The sequence below is a fragment of the Emydura macquarii genome, unplaced genomic scaffold, assembly GCF_026122565.2.
Source record: "Emydura macquarii macquarii isolate MOO-44397 ecotype Brisbane River unplaced genomic scaffold, CSIRO-AGI_Emac_v2 contig_1644, whole genome shotgun sequence".
Classification (NCBI taxonomy): Eukaryota; Metazoa; Chordata; order Testudines; family Chelidae; genus Emydura; species Emydura macquarii.
This window is the reverse complement of record NW_027131781.1, coordinates 11754250-11774014: the sequence shown is the minus strand read 5'-3', so window position 1 is coordinate 11774014 and position 19765 is coordinate 11754250. Positions and strand designations below refer to the sequence as shown.

Here is a 19765-nt window from a genome sequence, read left to right as displayed (position 1 = left end):
TGAGGGCAAACAAAACAGACACTAAGATGGCTGGAATGTGGATTTTCCAACTCTGAGAGAGCAGGACCTGTCTTTCAGACACAACCAGTGATCGGGGAAGCCTGTAGGACAGCTCTGTACAGATTCCAACCTTGGAAAAACAGTTTCTGGAGTGGGTGGCTACAGGTTCCTTCACGGTGCTCTAATCTTAGTCTGTATCCTATAACAAAAGCTTAATAGAAATCACAGCTGAAACAACAGACACACTGAACCCTGCCCTAGAGAATTTGGATAGGTTAGGTAAAACTATATGCTATTACCGAGCCACATTCTTGGCTGTCCTTAGCTTTCATATGGCGTGGGATCGCAGGTATTTTTTTCCTCGCTGCTTGAGATGACAATAGTCTCTTGCCTCAAGTATTCATGGTAACCCCAGCAGACTCATGTCTTTTCTGCGGAGCTCTGATATGCCTGGCCAGTGGAGGCAAAATGATTTTGTGCAGTGGAAGTCACTGCTCTGGATAGCCTTACTGAGGATATCCTTGAATCTGTCACTAGATATTGCTCAGATATTGGGTGGGGAAAGAGGGAAACATTTGTCAGGTAGGTCATGTTAAAAACAAAATATGTGACACGCACGCACACAATGTTTTAAGCAGTCTTATGCACAGATGGGTTGGTAGGATAGCAGGAGATGAGGCAGTCAAAGATGAATGATGATGGCCGTCTCCTTTTTCCACAGCTGTTTATCACATGGCTGTTCCAATTGCATATATGTGATACATGTATGTGTACCATTATGGATAGAATTAGGTATATTCAATTCCTGGTAAGACCTACTGGCCCAATTCTCCTGTCTTGTACTGCTCTGAGAGTCCTGTTAACCCCAGCGGCTGAAAGACCAATACATTCTGCACTAAATGAGGGCAAAAGAAACGCCTCTTTTCCCAAGCTTTCCTGGTTTTTTTAACCCTTTAGTGTATATGTTCATGACTGCTGATGGATATACTTGGAATAGTGTGCAGAAGGGAGAAAGCATCTTCCATGCCATGCTGTTGAATTTACCACGTACATCTTAAAGCGCCAATTCACCACACGAGCAGGAATTTTCAAAAAGGCCTGAGGGGCTTAGATGCTCAATTCTCATTGACTTTCAGTGGGAGTTGGACACCAGCACCCCCGGGTCCCTTGGAAAATCTGTTTCACTTGAAACATTTCACTTGAAACACATGAACGATCTCTTCCCTTTTCAACAACGCACTGAAGCGTGGGACTTCCGTGGGACTTACGCATGTGCTTAAGCTTTAAGTGCTTTAGCTGAACCAGTTCCTGAGTTCATTGGAACGTGAACTGCACTGCAACAGGCAACTTATGGCCTGTATTGTGAGACCGAGTGAACGAGGCCCTCTCCACCTGTTTGAGCAGCGAGGAGCACAGCTGGGCAGGGCAGCAAGGTAGAGTGGTGGCTTTGTTGGATGTGCCCAAAGGATTCTTCTGGTAGCCCCTTCTCTGCGTGGCTGGGTTGTGTGGTTGGAGTCCAGGAGGCTCATTTATTGAGCCAGGTGTCGGTGCCAGAGTTCATATAATGACCTCTGCTCCTTCCCTTCGCCTCTCTGTGGCGGGGACACTGCGCAAGGTGCAGTAAGGAAACTGTAGACATGGCTACACTGCAACTGAACACCTGTGGCTGGCCCATGTCAGCTGACTCGGGGCTGCAGGGCTGTAAAACTGGGGTGTAGACGTTTGGGTTGAGCTGGAGCCGGAGCTCTTGGCCTCTGTAATGGGGGAGGGTCCCAGAGCTGAGTTCTAATGTACTTTGCAACCTGAGCCCTGCAAGTCCAAGTCAGTTGACCCAGGTGAGCTGCAGTTGTCTAATTGCCACGTAGATGTACCCCAAGTCTTCAGGTGTTAAAAGGGTTGTAGCTCAACTGCAAGTTATGGGCTTGAGGCAGGATTTACTGGTCAGATTCTCTGACCTGTGTTATGCAGGAGGTTGGACTATATCCTAATAGGCTGATTTTTAAGGCCAGAAGGGACCAGCTATGGGCTCTGTGGCCTGGAGGGGACCAGGAAGGCCAGTACTCCTGAAAGCAGGAGCTTTTCAATTTTCCCCCCTCCCTGATACATGGAGGGGAGACTATCCAACCTAGAGATTCTCCTAGGCTCAATTCCCATTCTGTGGGCTTGGCTCGAGGAGAGGACAATATGTGGCCCAAAGACATTCTTCAGGGAGTAGAAGATGGAAGTTTGCTTCCTGGTAAGGTTTTGTTGGCTCTTCGAGGAATCTGTGGCTCTATGGATCTGTAATAGAGGCTCTGGGAGCCTGTTCTCTTTTGTTTTTCCTTTGGGGATATAGTTACCAGGCAATTATTTCACACCCTGTAGCACTGCAGACATGTCTCCTCAAGTTAAGTCCCTTACCACGTAGCTGAGAAAATGTATTTTACATGAAAAAGAAGCCTTTAAACAAATGCCCTCCAGGCATAAAGCCGATTGTGTTTTCTATATATAACCCTGTATTATTAATACAATGAACTTCTCTTCAGAATTGGTGGGGGGAGGTTGAGGGAGGAGAAAAGAAAGGAGTGGGGGGATGTGACTTGCTCACTGGTGATATGAATGATACTCATTTTCAGTGCATTGTAGGTCTCCCTCCATCACAGCACCCCTAGCCCTAGATTCATTTTGCAGTGATAAAGCAGGGCAATACTGTATAAAGCAGGTTTATGTGACATGAATTCCTGCAGAACATTCGTATACAATAAACAGATTATAGAAAGAGCAATTTGACATTGGCTCAAAGACGCCAAGATATATAGATCTGGGCAGAGTGGAATGATAAACAGCAGGTATGAATGAAAACTTGCATAACAAAAGGCCCACTGGTTTTAGTGATGGGAGAAAAATCTATGTTGCTTTTAGGGTTGACTTTTTAAGGTGATCATCGATTTGATTTTTTTTTGTCTCAATAACTTGTCACTGTTTGTTAGATGAGATCTTTTTTTCTCTGGTCTAAACACTGAGGAATATTTTATGGAGCTAGTGCCCCAGGCTTGAGCAGTGCAGATCCTTGTGAATGCTAAAGGCACAAGGAACCAAGGGAGGAGTAAATCCTATTTGTTATAAAAAGTATATACACAGAAACCAAACAAACCATAATTGGGCTTTCATGGCCTTAATTATGGGTATAGCATCTTAGATGTTTCATTCAGAAATGAATAGGAAGGCAAATGAGCAGATTCTGATCTTGTTTATGCTGGTATAATGGAAAGCAGAATCTGGCCTAAAGGTATACCTTCAGGACACCAAGTGCCATGGATCCTTGTTGAGGCCCATAGAACCCCTGGGCACGAAGTCCCTTACGAGATCAAATCCTTGGAGATAAAGGACAATATAAAGGTTGGGCACAAGTATGAGCTGTTAAAAGTACAATTGAGAGGACTGATGGAAGGTGAATGGAATGGATGAGGTGAGGAGCAATTTGACGGCAAGGGAAGTTGTGAGATACTGAGAAGACTGCTCTGGACAGAGGAGTTAGCGTGAAAAAACAGTACTAAGCCATGAGCAGGGGAGACGGTATCCTCAACCCTGCTAAGCACTGAATGCCTTCAGCTCTTACCAACTTCAGTGGGAATTAAGGGTGCTCAGCACCTTGCAGAATTGACCCCAAAAGAACAGTTAAGGAATGGGAAGCGAGTAGGTCACGAGGTAGCTGAAGCAGAGATTTAGACAGAGGTGGAGCTATCTTGAAGCACGCTTATCACTCAAACCCATGTGGATATGTATGTGGTGTGTGTGTGATGGGTAGAGATTAGAGCTAACGGAGAACTTTTTTCCAGCTTTTTTTTGGGGGGGGGGGGGAAGGAGGTTAAAATGCCAAATTCACAGAAACTTGCTGCAGAAAAGTTTCTCGGGTTCAGGATGGAATTTTGGGGGGGTTACACCTACATTCAAAATACAGCTGTCTGGTGGTTCTTGATAGGCTAGGTTTGAGCCCCTTCTCTGACTCATGTCTGTCTCTTTTTTTTTTTTTTTTTTTTTCCTCCGATGGGGTTTTTTGGGGGAAATGTTTTTGCCTCGGAATGAAGCTGAGACCTTTCAGAGTGAAAATAAACTTCAAAACTTCCATTTTTCATGAAACGGCAGTCTTGTTTTTCCAGCCAGCTCTGGTAAGGATTAGATGCTGTGTGTTCAGTAACAGATATAGCTGAATGTTTAGTGTTCTTAACGTGCCTAGAGATTGTGACAGACCATTCTATAACTCTGTCAAGAAGGAATGGTGAGGAGGAGTTGATTCCTAATACACCAGGGAGTGGGCTCATCCAAAGGTAATCTGAACAGTAATAGACAGTTACCTTGTGTTCTGTCTGGCAATGACAGGGTCTCTGACACAACCTAAACTGTTTATTCAAGTCACAAAGGAAGCTAAGGTGTTCTGAGATTTTTGTACTTAGGAAGCTGTATAAAGAGAATGGGATGGATGGAGCTGGAAGAATGTTTCCAGTGTGCGAGAGGCTGTTCTTAATAGATTCTGATCTTGTCGTCTCAGATGTCTCCTCTATGCTCTCCACAATATTGCAGAGGGCCTGAATATTATAGGTCATCACCAATGTCAAAGCAAAAACTTGGGTTGCAGCTGCTTCTGCAGCCATCCTGGATGTCACATAGTCATGTTTCTGCAGCCTGTGGTTAAAAATCAGCACGTCGACAGTTTTTCCCCCCACCACCCACAACCTCCCGTTCTTTCACTAATGCTCTTCCACAACTATTTGGAAATGTTGGAGGCCACCTTGCTGGCACTGATGTCAGCTACTTTCACAGATGCCAGTTTCCCCTGGATGCTTGCAGCTGACATGATAGGGTTTGCTTTTATCAGAGGAGCGCAGCCAATTTCCATATTCCTTTGCTTCCCAGGCCGGTTAACTAAGAGCAGCATTTATGTCTATTGTGAGAGCATTAGTAGCCACTTGGGCAGTACCACCGCACCTAGTATGGGACGGGGAGGACCGGAATGGGAAATGTGGCTGAGCCATGCAAAGGAAGAGGAACTCCCTATCTGCTTCTATTAGAGGATGGGGAGCAGCACTCCCCCGTCACCACCCCCGCAGCAGACACTGCCCTTGGCTACACCCATCCTGTCTGCATGTTCCACATCCTTGCCTTGCAAAGTAAGAACCTGCACCCATTGTTCACTTGTAGCTTGTGCATGTGACTGGGAGGGGAGGATCCAGAATTGTGTTTGAATGGAGATTATTATTAGATGTAATGTGAAAACTGTTCAGACTTGAGGCCACATCCACATGGATTTCAGCTTTCAGGACAGGAAAAGATGAAACCAAACCAAACCACCACATCTACTGGCTGAAGAAGCAGAATAAGAGTCAGGGCTGTTGGGTTCCATTTCTGGGTCTGCCGTTGGGTTCCTATGTAAGTTATCTCCGCTAGAATTTTCAGATCTAACCGTTTTTAAAACCAGGCCTGATTTTTGGCTGTGCTGAGCCTGCGCACGGTGCATCTTGACTTCAGTAGGAGGTGGTTCTCTGCATCTCTGAAAATCAGGCCACTTTTTAGGTGCCTAAATATGCATGGATGGTAAAGGCCTAAATTTAGGCAGCCAGGTTGGAACCCGCTGGGAGAGACTGCCAAAGGCATAAGGGACAGTTGGGGACAGCTGCCTTTTGACTCCCTGTGACTTTACCTTTTACAAGGTTACAAAGTTAAACTTTAACCTTGTAAAACTCTCCCTTTGACTTTAACCTTGAGAGGTGAGGGAGTAACCTTGTAAAAAGTTAAGGTAACTTCAGATAACTCACTCGCAGGTAACTTCATCCTCATACTTGCCTCGATTGATTGATTGGGTTTTTTTGGTGCCTTGTGATTCAGTTTGCTCCTGTTCAGAATTGGAATAACAGTTCTGATCCATCTCACAGGGGAAGTGGAGATCCCTAGAAGAGAAGTTCCAGGGAAGCGTTTGCTACGTTACTGCAAAGAACATCTCGGGATAAACAAAAGTACTGATCCCAGAGGAAGGGTAAATTCTCTTGGGAGTGTCTCTTAAGAGCAAGAAATGTATAAAGTGCTCATAGGGGGAATCATCACTGCTGGGTGCCTCAGTTTCCCTGTCTGTAAGATGGAGGTGGTGGGCAGGGATTTCTGTGGTAAACTGCTTTGCACTCCTCAGATGAAAGGTTCAGTATAATGGGAAAGATTTCTAATTGCTCCAGTTCCTGAGCTGTAGATGGATAGGAAATAGGAGAGTGAGCACAATGCCTCCTACTGAGTTGCTTAAAAATCTTCTTAGAGGAACCTGCCCCTCCTCCCCTTTAAAATGGGGATCATGGAAACCATACCATCTCTGTTAGAATCTGGGTCGGACTCTGATTTCAGGCTCTGGTTGTCTGAGCAGAGTAGCTGGTTTTGCTAGAGAGGGTTCCTTGGTGTGCTGTATATCCTGAGAACAGCAAAAGGAAAAGAGGGTTTTCCCTTGTGAATCACACCCTGTTTCATCTCATCAAGTATCCTGCCTCTAACAGGAACCACCTGAGTGCTTGAGAGAGTGATGACCAGTCCCCTCCCTTCCATAATGCACTCGTCCAATTGTTCAATGCTGTATTTTTTGGGATAGAGAGAAAAATCTTTCCATCGCTTTGTTTTGAAGCATGAGATTTGATTTCTCCCCTCCCCCCATGTTATCTTATGCAAATATTACTAATGGATCCCTTCCAGCCTTCTAATCCAGTCCCACCCAGTATCTGACCTGACCTCCTGCTTCAGAACACCTATGGGTCCACTTCCCCACTGATTATAGTCAGTGTCCTATGGGAGTTGGCCCTTGGTCATGAGTCTGATCCTTTAGGTATGTAATCATTAGAATTTGGTCCTAGGCTGCACCCTAGATTTGGGGTAATTGGTTCTGCCAATCACCATCATTCCAAGCATTTCCAGAATTGTTTCTGCGGACTGCAATGAAGATCCTGATCATGGTTGCTCATAATAGACCTCCACATAGCTGAGAGTGCTCTCTTCCAAGCCAGGTGCATTTTGCTGACTTCCTGCAGATGGGTGACCATGGGGGTGTCTCCTAAGTGTGGTGCACCAGGGGGCTTGCTCTTATACTGATGCTTAAATCCAGCTCTTGGTACACTAGAAGGGGGTACCGAGTCTCTAGAACCAAAGAACCAGTGGTATGGATTGGGGGGTGGGGAGGACAGTTGCATCTGAAAAAAGAAGAAAATTATTTTTCATACTGGACTGGTCTTTGGATGCTCAGGAAACTGAGGTCCTTACCCTCCACACAAGTGAAGTAACAGAAGTAGGCTATTCTGTTCTTCGATTTTATTGCCAACAGGCATTTCTTTGTCATAACAACGTCCTGGTGTTTTCCTAATAGGATCTAACTGCCCTTAAGGGAGAGCTGCTGTCAGAATACTTTAAAGTTGGACAGAACATCTCCTGCTTTTTGAGGTATATCAGCAAAAATTCTGATCGCCTCCAGTGCGAGACTATTTTTAGTCTATCTGGGGGCAGTTTTATGTTCTGAGATCTCCATCAATTTTTTTTTTAAATGTCTTAGGATGACCTTAATATCATCACAATCTCTTGCAATCTAAAAAATAGACACCCCGTTTTCAAGATGGAGTTGGGTGGTGCTTTTCTTAAGGAGACATTACCATGAAAATAAACGTACATTGGATTTCTTCCATGAGCGTGGCAGACAGCAGCTGTGGGATCCAGTACTGCATCTTGGCTCTAACTGAAGTTTTCACTGTTGCATAAAACCCACAAGTGCATTTCATTGCATTATGCAAATCTTAATTGGCCTATCCCTTTGAAATTGTCTTGTCAGATGCCAGCTGTTAATTAATCTGTAAAGCATTCTTTTAAAACATTTGCTCAACTTAATTTTATTTATTTTGCAAAGAAACTTTCTATCAGGGCTCAACGCTACCTTTTGCGGCTGCTTCTCAAGTCAGATATGTGGCACACGGCCGATGTGTGAGCCAAGTGTCCGTGTGTCAGCAAGGCTTACTGTGTTACTTCCATGAGTTGAGACAGAAAGGGATCGGATGCCTAGCTTGTCTGATGTGTTCTTTGGTGTGTCTTCAACTGCTGCGTGGGAGAGTTGGGTTTCAGCATTAAAACCGCAATCACAAAAGGGAAGGGGGTGAAAAGTTACAATAGGCAATACAGTTGACAATAGGCAATACAGCTTTGCAGAGCACACAGCAGCAAGGAGCGCTCTGCACACACCAGCTCCTCCAGAACCTACCCGCGTGTGATGGGAACTCCAACTCTCACTGAGGAACACGTGTGTGGCTGGGGAGTGTCATGTGCTGCTCAGGGTTAAGAATGTGCTTGTATGATACCATGCAGCCAATCAGATTCAAACTTTGGGATCAACATTTGTGACGTGCCTATGGGACTTAGGAAACTTTGGCTTTTAGGATTGGAAGCCTAAGTCTCACTAAGTCATGCAGGCACTTTTTAAAATGTTCCCCTGGGTCTTACATCAAGGCCTAGAAGGGATTGTGGTTGCCTTGCCTAGCACTGCTCATACAGCACCTGACACTGTCGCCCTGAATCATGTCCCACAGCACCTTGTTTCACAAACACATTCATTCCAAGGGACTGCTTGCAGTGTAATGGCCTGATCCAAAATCTGCTGAAGTCAATGGAGAGACTCCTATAGACTTCCCTGGGCTCTGGATCGGGCCCTAAGGTACTACTTGCTGTGAGTCAGGATGGTCGGATCTGCAAATGGAGTAAACCGAATACAGGTTACATGCTCTTCAAGTAATTGCCTCTGGATTTCTCTCTCTCTTTGTAGGTGAGCGTTTTAACCACCTTGGAGCGGCGATTCAACCTGCAGAGTGCTGACGTGGGGGTGATAGCCAGCAGCTTTGAGATTGGGAACCTGGCCCTCATTCTCTTTGTCAGCTACTTCGGCGCCCGGGGGCATAGGCCACGTTTGATAGGATGCGGAGGGATAGTCATGGCACTGGGTGCCCTCCTTTCTGCACTGCCTGAATTTCTGACCCACCAGTACGAATATGAATCTGGGGAAATACGCTGGGGGGCCGAAGGGAGGGACGTCTGTGCTGCCAACGGGTCCACCAGCAACGAGGGACCAGACCCGGATCTTATCTGCAGGAATAGGACTGCCACCAACATGATGTACTTGCTTCTCATTGGAGCGCAAGTGCTCCTAGGCATCGGTGCTACCCCTGTGCAACCACTAGGAGTTTCCTACATCGATGACCATGTGAGACGGAAAGATTCCTCCCTGTATATAGGTAAGACTTTGAAGTTTGTTGAATGTAGTTGGAGTGTTCCTGCTATTGCAGCTCATTCTGTTGTCTGGTTTATCTGACATCAACAGAGAGGATGAATTTGCTGTTTTTTTCTCTGTGCTTCTATGTCTGTGAAGGTATATTGGCTTTGATCTACCAAGAACTAAATACTACAAGAAACCTCTCCCTACCACTGATAACCATTGTGCCCTTCCCGGCTCGCTTCCACTTTAAAATACCATGGCAGAGAGATGCAGAGGTCTTCACTCGTAGTGGTGAGCAGTGGAGTAAGCTGGTGGCGTGTCGTCCTCCTTTGGGCTGGCAGTGGATGATTAGGAAGATGTTTCCTTAGTATCTTTTTTCCTGGCTATTTCCTATGTCCCTTAAACTCTAATGATATTGAGATCTTTGTAAGATCGTAATTAACCACCTTCTTGTCCAGTGTACCTTAGCTGCCTCCCTCTGCTAGAGTGTTAGTTGACATGTCTAATGATTCCTATATGGAGGCACTGGATGGAGGGGGGAAAGGGGGCATTGGTCCTTGTAAGGTTTTTGTATTTAAACAATTCCTTAGAGAAGCATTCTGAACACCCCTGTCCCATGTACACAAAGGAAGTTCTCTTTGTAGAACAGGTGCTCCTAATCTGCCTCTTGTGGAAAGACCCCGGCAAACGTTACCCATAGGGGAACGGTGGCAAAGCTTGTAAATCTGTTGTGATATATGGGGAGTTAGATGCCTGACTTGCAATTATGGTGATCATGCTGCAGAATTATTCACTCCATATCTGGCAGCATGGGTTTCGTTGCGTGGTGTTATATGATGGGGTTAAGGTATAACGCTAGGCTTCAGTGATCTACTGAAATATCCTTGCCTTCGGGTAAAGAGCTCATGGGTTTCTGTGAGAAACCCCTAGTGACAGTGCTTCAGAGAACGTTGTGAGTGAAGTTTCCCTTTGGAAGCCTCTGAACTGTGTCCGTCAGTTGTCTATATCTGCTCCATTTCCGTAGGAATCATTAGTAGCTAGTCATCAATTCCATTGGTCACAATTTAGCAAAGCACAGGGGCACATGCTTATCTAATTTGCCTGCCTGTCTGTATTCCTTCTGTGTTCTTCAGCTTGGCATTTAATGTCTACAGCCACTTCACCCCCTGACCTACTTTAACTCACTGCAAGCTGAAAGACAATCCCATCAACAAGCCACTCTTGACACTTCTGGTCAAGTTACCAAATACAACAAAATACGCTTGGCTGAAATGGCCACGCGTGGAACCGCGCTCAGCTTCTGTTGCCATTTCTGAATATCAAACTTAGCCAGCCAATTTCTCTGCTCTTTCACTGTAGTGTAGCTGTTGTGTAGTGTGTAACCTCTCCTAGATTTATTCCTCTAGCATCTACTTAAGAAGGTTTTAGCATATGCACGGCACAGCTCATTCATTCCTTAAGTGGTCATAAAATCATTAGTTCAGTATTTAGCTCTGCACACTGGAATTTTATGCTCTGAGCAATTTACTTTAGGTTTTGTGTGAGGTTTCCACTGTACAAATAGGACTGGAAATACATCACATTGTGTGTAAAATACAGGATAACAAATGGCCTCACGGTAAATACGAAAGCATATGCACTGGAGCAGCTCTGCCAATGCCCTAAACCATGAGTTTAAATTAAGTCTTACAGTGATTTCAGGGTTATTGATCATAAACCAATCTTGAAAAATTAGCAATATGCTTAAATTGGTGGAGTAGACACTTTGGCAAGATATGTCACTAGACATGCCAGGGGCCTGATCAGCATTGAGGAGGGATGTTTGGGTAGAGGGATAGGGAGAAAGTGCCATCAGGCATTTTTTGTTCTAGGCATTAAGCTTGCTGCATTAAAATAACCTTTAAACAGTTGATGGATTAACTGATGCTAGGAAAATACTGCCAAAACAAATCCACTCAACAATCGTTTGAATTTCCTCATACATTTTCTCATAAATTTTCTTCCTAACCATTTTGATTCACTTTTTTGCAAAGTGGTTTTTTTTTTTTTTAAACTAGCATGAATATCCTTGAAAACCAAATTTTGAACTGCTAGGAATGAGTTACTTGTGCCAGAAGTGGCTGTGCTCATCCAATCAGGGATCAGTCATATCAACAAGTAATATCTGACCCATCCCCCACATATATCACACCTTGATTTTTTTTCAAATCGAGTGCTTGCATCAAACTGATCAATGTATAGAATGAAAGAGAGTGAAAATCATTCTCTGAATAATGTGAATACTAAATAAACTGGAGGATATCTGGATCTGGCTTTGTATGTGTCACTAGCTGGAAGGAAGGTTAAATTCTTCAGCTAAAATATTAATTATGAACTATTGGCTCAGATTTGCATTTGACTTTCAGTGATGTCAAATGATGCAATTTTCAGTGACCTTGGCAAAAAGGAGCATATCGGTTCTCAGCAAAGCTACTTAAGTGTCATGACTGGTTCATTCTCCACGGTGTTATACACAGGAAATAACTAAGCGTATATTGTCCTTGGACAGGATTTTATACCTAGTTTCCTCTCATGTAATAAGTGTTCACTTTGTAGGAGCAGTGCTGGGCGTATACAGGATAACAGATTTCTGGGATAACTTCCGTAACTTTAAATCAGGAGTAAAGCGAGCAGAGATTACTCCTTTAGGAGAGAAACTAATAATGATAGTAATAGTCTAGACAGTCGTCTTGTCACATTAGAGAGCTGCAAAGAAATGATCATATCTTGGCAAAGCTATAACTTGGCATATGGTGCACTTCAATCATGTGCATATTGGATCCGGACTATGACAGAGCTAGTCAGGGCATTTATCTGACTCCTTAGTGTCAGTTTTTGCTCACCTCTGACTTAACCGGTAAGGATAAGAATTCCTTCAAAAGCGCTAGGACAGTGACCTGGATGGAATGGTTCTAGTGTGCTGTGACTTTCTTTTCCTTCATATTACACAAGGGCGAGACTTTCTGGAAAGTAACTGTTACAAGTTGTCTAATGCCACCTATCTGAGTGAGAAACTGAAATTTGGGAAAGGCTTGTGGTGGGAAATTCCACCATAATATAAGGTGGGGTGGGGAGGGAGAGAGACCATGGATTTGCAAAGAATTGTAAAACCTGATAGAATTCAGGGCTAGAAATGTGTTATCTTCCCTTAAGCCCACACAGTTACGCTCCTAATTTGTTTACTACGTGATGATACATAAACCGCAGTTAATGGGCTATCTATCATTGGTGTAATTTCACCGAAAGTGATGGAGATCATGATGAATTTAGATCATTCTGGCCAGGTCCAAAACCTGCGATAACTTATGCATATGCTTAACTGTACACTCTGTGAATAGTCCCACTGGATTTAAAATACACACACTTTTTGCAAAGTTAGTGTATTATAGTCCCACAACATTTAGACATGTCACGTCATGTGCACATGACATGTAACGCATGTTTAATTAGCTAGTATCCCCACAGGTCCAATTAGAGGATTCAGAGTGAAATTTCATGCATGCACAATTTCCCCCCCACCCACACACTTTTGGAAAATCTGGCCCTTGGTGTTAGGGGGGAATGACTCAGGTGCTGATTTTAAGCAAGTGTGTGCTCCCATTGACATATGGGGCTCTACTCATGTGGTTAAAGCTGGGTGCATGCTTGTGCACCTTCCTGAGTCAGCGGTGGGACTTCTTTGGATTTCATGCTCACAATGAGTGAGGGGCAAAATGTTAACACAAGGATATCTCCTCGCTGTAGGCTCCTGCCATGTTGTATTTCAAATTTTGAGAGACTGTAGCAGTGCTTTGGGCTTATGATGCATGCAATATGTTGCTACTTATCTCAAACTCACTGTTGCTGTAGTAACCAGCCCTAGGAAAATGAGGAGCTTTATGGTAACTGAAGGAATATGAAATCAGAGCGCCCACCCCTGTCGTCGTCCGTCCGTCCCCCCCCCCCCCCCCCCCACCGGCCAAAACATACGTAAAAGAAAAGACAGTGTTTCCTTAATATAAACAAAGCTCTGCTGTCTTTCAATAACTATTCCTACTAAGGATAGAAAACTCTTCCATTTCATCAACTAAGAGTTCATTTAACTCAAAGGTCATGACAACGGCAAAAAAAGAGCCAAAGAGATCTTAAAAAACAAACAAACCCCAAAACTGTTAGATCATTGAAGTTGTGAAGAGCATTTGAGTCAGTGCTTGTTTGTTAGCTGCTTTTTTTTTTTTTTTTTTTAACTCCAACGTTGTACTGTTTCCTCTCTTAAAACATATCTGATTTCATCTCAAAAGATTCCAAGCCAGGAGCATGTCCCAAGCAGTTTACCAACTTCACCCAAATGTTTATCCATAGTTGTCCTAAAGAGACCATTTCGGATCTCCCCTCCTCACCCCCAGTGAACCTGTATTACTCATTATTCCTGCAGCTTTATTGATAGTGAGGCTTCTTTCATGATATACATTTATTTTATAGAAGTAATTTACCGTCTAGAAAAAAATTGAGATACTCTAAACTACTCCTGCTAACAACTTTTATTATGAGGATTTCTATGTTTCTACTGTTCGTCGGCCCATGGGTCTGATCTTCACTACTGAATCCAATGGAGATTTTGTTACTAGAAGGAACAGATGTCCTATGGGACATATAGTGCAGTTGGGGGAAACATATTTATGTAAATCCCTGTTTAAAATGATAAACTTGCTGACTTTTGGAGGACGGTTTTGTGGTCGTTAAAGATCCAGCAGTTTAGAAGTTAATTTGTATATCCTGGCAAAACGCCATCTTCAACATGTATAATAAGATGTCTCCCTAAATTTCTTCTACATGCACAGTGGATTAAGGTGTTTTCCTTCACTTCCTGTCCTAAACAGTTGAATAAAGTTGCCATTAAAGGCTTCCCCATTTCACCTAAGTAATTGTTGCCTTTTAGAGCTGAGTGAATGACCTTTGTATAGTCAATATATGACTTAGCAGCTTTCATCCTTAATTATGCCACATGCATTCAGGAGATCTAAATTATTCTGATATAGAAAATTAAAAGGGACTACATCAGATTGCACTGGCTTTCCATTCATTCTACTGGGCCTTGAATTAATTAATTAATGTGTTATGTTCGAGACAAAATTTGTCCTTCATCCCCATCTTCAGTTTCTTTATTGAAACACATGCTCTGAATTCAGGATTCCCATCATTTTAAGTCTCCCACGGGTTCACAAGAATGGATCCTATCTGGAAGATGGAAGAATTGCATTTCCGAAGTTCCAGAATGATGCATGGCAGCTCTGAGCCAGGAAGAGTAGCAAAGGAAGTAGGCAAATGCCTGAAGTGTTGCAGGGAAAGTAGAGAGTAAGGGGAGGGAGAAAATAGGACCCAGCACTGCTGGACAGGCTCTGTTAGGCCCTCCTAGTCCTATCTTCTGAACGCCAGGCCCTTGCACCATACGTAGTTACTCTACAGCGAGGCAAGGTAAAATGCCATCACTTGCGTGAATGGAGAATTGATTTCAATGTGTTCGCCATCCACTTTGCACAGGTGTAAAGGACTAGATGAGGCCAGAGGGAAGCGGGGCCCTTTATTTTCATTACTCACTTTCATTCCTGCAGTCATAGAATCTTTTTTCTTTTCCACCTGAATGTGTGAAACTTCTTTGGCATTAAAAAAGGTGCTGGTACTCGCCTCTTGCGAACTCTTGTTTGCGTAAAGTACCAGTCAAGTCTGAGCTGCAACACAGGGAAATCAAATATACAGTAGCTTGAATCCTGAAGTCTTCGGTGATAAATGTCAATTTAAAACCCACTCAAATTAGTTAGTGTCAGTCAAAATGACAGCAACCATTGTGTCTTGGAGAAGCAAAAGCATTTTATTGACAGGTATTAAATCTGAAGATCCAGTAACTCTAGCAATGGGTTAATAGCCAGTCCCAGGATGCTGAATACATAAGGGCATCAAGAGATTTTTGTGTTCTGGCTACCGTTGCTTTGTATTACAACACAAGATGTTGACACAGATTTTTATTTTAGAGGTCACTTTCGCAAGCTAAACAATGACTGTGGGATCTCAATACTCCACATCTTGCATGTTCATTATGTTAGGACTGGCCAAAAAATTTCACTCACCTTTTTGATAGAAAACTAGATTTTAAATTTAAAATTATTTTTGTGACAGTGTCTCCTTGCCTCAAACACTCTTGTTGTCCATATATAAGACCCTCTAAAAGATCCACTTCTGTCATGCTATCTACAGTGATTTTAGCTGGCTTGTTTAAATGCACCCTGTTCCCTCCCCTTACCCTCTGTCTATGTGATTCTCTCAGATGCTCCTCAGCATAGGGATCCAGTGGTGTTGTCGTAAAAAAAGTGAGTAAACTCACTTTCTGGTGTTCCAGGCCCTTGGCATGGTAGGTAGTAAGGGTGTTCTTATTTTGAATTGGGTTGGGCTAGGATAATGTCAGGAGGTGAAAACCTGAAGTGCTTTTAAAATACACTTTTCGGTGAGCATAAGCAGCTAATAGATAATGTACATGGCCATTGTGATGTTCGTACAGCCAGAACTTACTTATCACAGGAGAGAAGGAATGACTCCCTCGACTGCCGTGCTGTAGGGACCATCCCTTTTGAATAGCTGGAAAGCATCCTACATGTTGTGAGCCATAAACGTATGATAAGCTTGTTTGTTCCAACTCTCTCACTCTTTCGCACGTATTCTGGGCGCAGGCATTGAATTCCCTACAAGCATGTTCCGTTTTAAAGGTGTGTGATGTTTTTAGCCCGAAGGATTTGACAGTGTTCTGTAATCTGATTTTCTAGCAGTGCAGTGAACTCCTTTTCTGGCCGATGATTGGAGAGAACCTCTTTCTGCTACATGCTCCCCACGGGGCGCATACTGAGAAGGGACAATGTACTACTGCCAAACGAAAAGGAGAGCGATCTCCGGCTTGAATGCAATGATCTCTCTCTCTCTCTTTTTTTTTTTTTTTTTTTTTTTTTATTTAAAGGTGTCTTCACATCAGAATCATTTCTCTTCTCTTCCCCCACACACACTGACTCTGAGATTTAAATTGCATAGCTCCATAAGGATATTGCTGCACTGTCATAGTCCACTGATCACCTGGAGCGTTTTATAATGAATTATCACATGTTGGAGGAATCCATGTTGATCTCATTTGCTATACTTGAGTGGGGCTGGGTTGGTTACACGTGTGCCCTTTTACAGCATGAGGCGGATGGTAATAGTGTGGAAAATGAAATGGAAACCTAAACAAGAGCATAGCCTGTTTTAGAGGGCCCACAATAACCTATTAATGGAAATAACCTGACGCACTGCAGGCAGGCAGAAGTGAAACAGCCTATTCACAATGTATGTACTTAGTGAACATTTGTTTTTAATTGAAGGTCATAACTGCTGTGGGCTCCATTATTTTACATCAATTGCTCCAGTTCCCTTAGCCCTCTGCTGATAGCTTTCTGTCATGAGCTGACTAAACAAAGTGTGCATCCAGATAGCCACAAGTCAGTTTGTGTGTGGTTGGGAGGAGGTGCAGGGAGTTGTTTGCATGTTGCTTTCAAGTCCTTAACCACTTTGTGGTTGTATTACAGCCCCGGACAAAACCAAAAGCAGTCTCACTCTGAGTGCGTGTGTTGATTTTTATGCTGTGTTTCAAATGGTTGTCAAGGGGGAGAATCTCATGAGAGGCACCATCCCCATAGAGAGAGCTGCTCCACAATTAATTGGCAGGCACGCTCGGGACAATACACACCACCCAGAACTGTGGTAAAGGTCTAGAGATAATTAAATAGAAGTTAGCACCTGGCCCCTCTTATACCTAAACCATCTGCTCCACCGTGCAGTATACTGTGATGCTAGGAGGTCTTTTCCCAGACCCGAAGAAGAGCTGTGTCTGGCTCAAAGGCTTGTCTTTCTCACCAACAGAAGTTGGGCCTATAAAAGATATTATCACACCCCTCCTTGTCTCTAATAGGCTGGGACTGACACAACTACAAGGTTTTTTCTCCTTCATCTGCACTATGCGGTAGGGGTTACTTGCAGGTTTAAACTAGTATAAATGGTGGATTCTCAGTAACTTGAAATCTTGAATCCTGGCAATTGGACTAAGACCCCCCAAATTTTCATAAAAACACAATCTCAGATTATAAAGTTCTGGGGCCCAATTCGGTCCCTGCAGTGCTACTAGGGTGGTGTAGTATAGCCATGAAGCCATGGAGATCTCCTCCTGTGGAAGAATGCAAAGCCCTACATTACCTCCTCAAAGCCCCAGATGAAGGTAGTAGGCAAGAGCGAGAGGGAGCACGTGTTGGGGCAGTAACTTATGCCGAGGGCTGCAGTGGTTTCCCCTGGCTAGGATCTGGGCAAATATAAAGGAAGCTTAAAGCCACATTTTTGCACCATGGGCTTCACCTGTGGTGGTGTCCTTCAGTCCACACTGAGCAGGGTCCTCCATGTGAACTGGTGTCCTAGACAGGAGAGCCTCCCTAACCTGACATGAACCCTCTGATGTCAGTCCTCCAAGCAATAGCAGCAAACATAGCTTCCACGCCAAATTCTATCTTAACACTTGTCAAGAAAGATTATCCCACTAGTTCTCAGCCAAATGAGCAAAAGAGGGTTTTCAAGAATTTCTCCTCTCTGTCCTTGTAACCTTGCAATGAGAAATGAGCAGTGAATGGAGTGTCAGGCGCAGTAGTGTTAAAAGATAATCACTGCCTTAACAATTGCAAAATAGTTACCACTCTCAATTATATATCCTGACACACGCATGCAGGACCAGGGCTGGTATCCTAACGCTTAGCAGAATGTGTACTAGTGCACAGACACAGGTGTGCCTCCATGCCTGCCCTGCCACATCTCTTGACTGTACCTCATTGGGAATGACCACATTCCAGGTGCACAACAATGTGCGTTGCCTCATCCCAAACATCTCTGCTTCTGGCCCCCTCTTAATTTCTTTAAATTATCTACAGGGCAACGCATTTCAACGAAGCAAACTTGAAACTCACTCGGTGCTAGAACCCTGGTTTATTTTATGCTTCCTGCGGTGCAGGCATGTTTACGTGTGTAACATACACACACCTATTGGCCCTTCGTTATGATTTATTGTCACAGCCAGAGGCCGGGGGCTCACACTGAGGCCTGAGTGGCTTGTAAGTGATGCCCTCTAGGCTCAATTTCAGGATCCTGTGATGTCCTTATGAGAACAAAGTCCACTTGCTGTTGTAGCTGGGTGGCACGTTAAACCAATTTTCATCACTTTCCCACGGAATGAATCCTGATCTCTGCCCCACTGTACACACACACACACACCCTTCATAGGCCAGGCATGTGAAATGTGCCTAACCTTCTCCAAGCTGTTTTTTTGCAAAGCCCTGAATCGTACAGTGGGATTAAAATAAATGTCAGGCAGTGTTCCCTTGACATCTGAGGGTAGGAGGCAGTTAAGTAACAGAGTAGCCATTAAGCTAATTTTTTATCTTGACAGCCTTCCTGGAGGTTGGCTTTTCAGTGTTGGTCACTCAGCAGCTCCATCATGGCAGAGCTGTTGGGTATCCTGTGCAATTGGGGGAGGGGGAGGGGAGAAGGGGGAAGAGAATCAGCTTTTCACACAAACCTTAGAGGGGGGGAAATTAAGGAGTGATGACAGATCAAATGATGGAGGAGATTTCCCCAAGGCCTTTAACTCTGCCAGTGTAACTGATATCAGACATCCAACGGGCTGGATAATCAATGTGACTGGTTCAATACGTGCACCCGGTTAATGGACATGACATGAGACAAAGGTGTTAAAGGGCCCATCGCAACATCTGGCATTCCTTCCATGAGGCCAAGGAACCAAATTATTACAGGGCTGCCTGTAGATACATCAGTATGATGCCATGAATAGCAGATGTCTGGTTGTTTCAGGTGGGACAGAGGGACGGACAGGATAGCTAGTGCAGCATGGTTTTATCCTCAGGGAGCACGGACAGCTGTCATTGGTACCTGAATGCCACGTACATGGATAAGATGGATCAGTTTCTATGAAACGCCCCTTTCTTATGTTATTAACCAACAAGTAGAGACTGATAATGGGTGCAGGACATGAGCTCTTGGTGGAGGGAGTGTATGTCTGCTTTCTGAAGAACTCTACAGCTTCCCCCTCTGACAGACTTTCCAGTGCTGGGGTCCATGCCATCAAAAGCCTGCAGAGACTCTCCTGTTCATTATTAGCAAGAGACTCGGCTGTATACTGATCTCAAGGTATTTCAGTACTGGCTGACTAGTGATTTAGTGTCTTTCAGAGCTGCCTAATCTTCCAAATAAGAACTCTTGTCACAGAAAGGATGTGCTGCATGTTCCTTTAAAAAAAAAATAGTCCGCTTATCATAAATAACAAATCTAGGGAAGTGTTTGATGACGCAGACTCAAAAACAATGCAGGAAAGAGAGAAAACCAACATCCCTTTTATTAAATTGAGAATGAACTATATCGTTC

The 19765-nt window shown here is 43.9% G+C and overlaps 1 protein-coding gene across 2 annotated transcripts in view; it reads left to right on the top strand.

Annotated features, from left to right (window-relative positions):
* SLCO3A1 (solute carrier organic anion transporter family member 3A1) overlaps positions 1 to 19765 on the top strand; it is a 202722-nt gene that overhangs the window by 25705 nt on the left and 157252 nt on the right. For both annotated transcript variants that reach the window (XM_067555643.1, XM_067555642.1), the window contains exon 2: positions 8807 to 9272. In XM_067555643.1, coding sequence (XP_067411744.1) covers positions 8972 to 9272 — 301 coding nt within the window. In that variant the 5' untranslated portion in view covers positions 8807 to 8971. The remainder of the gene's footprint in view (positions 1 to 8806; positions 9273 to 19765) is intronic.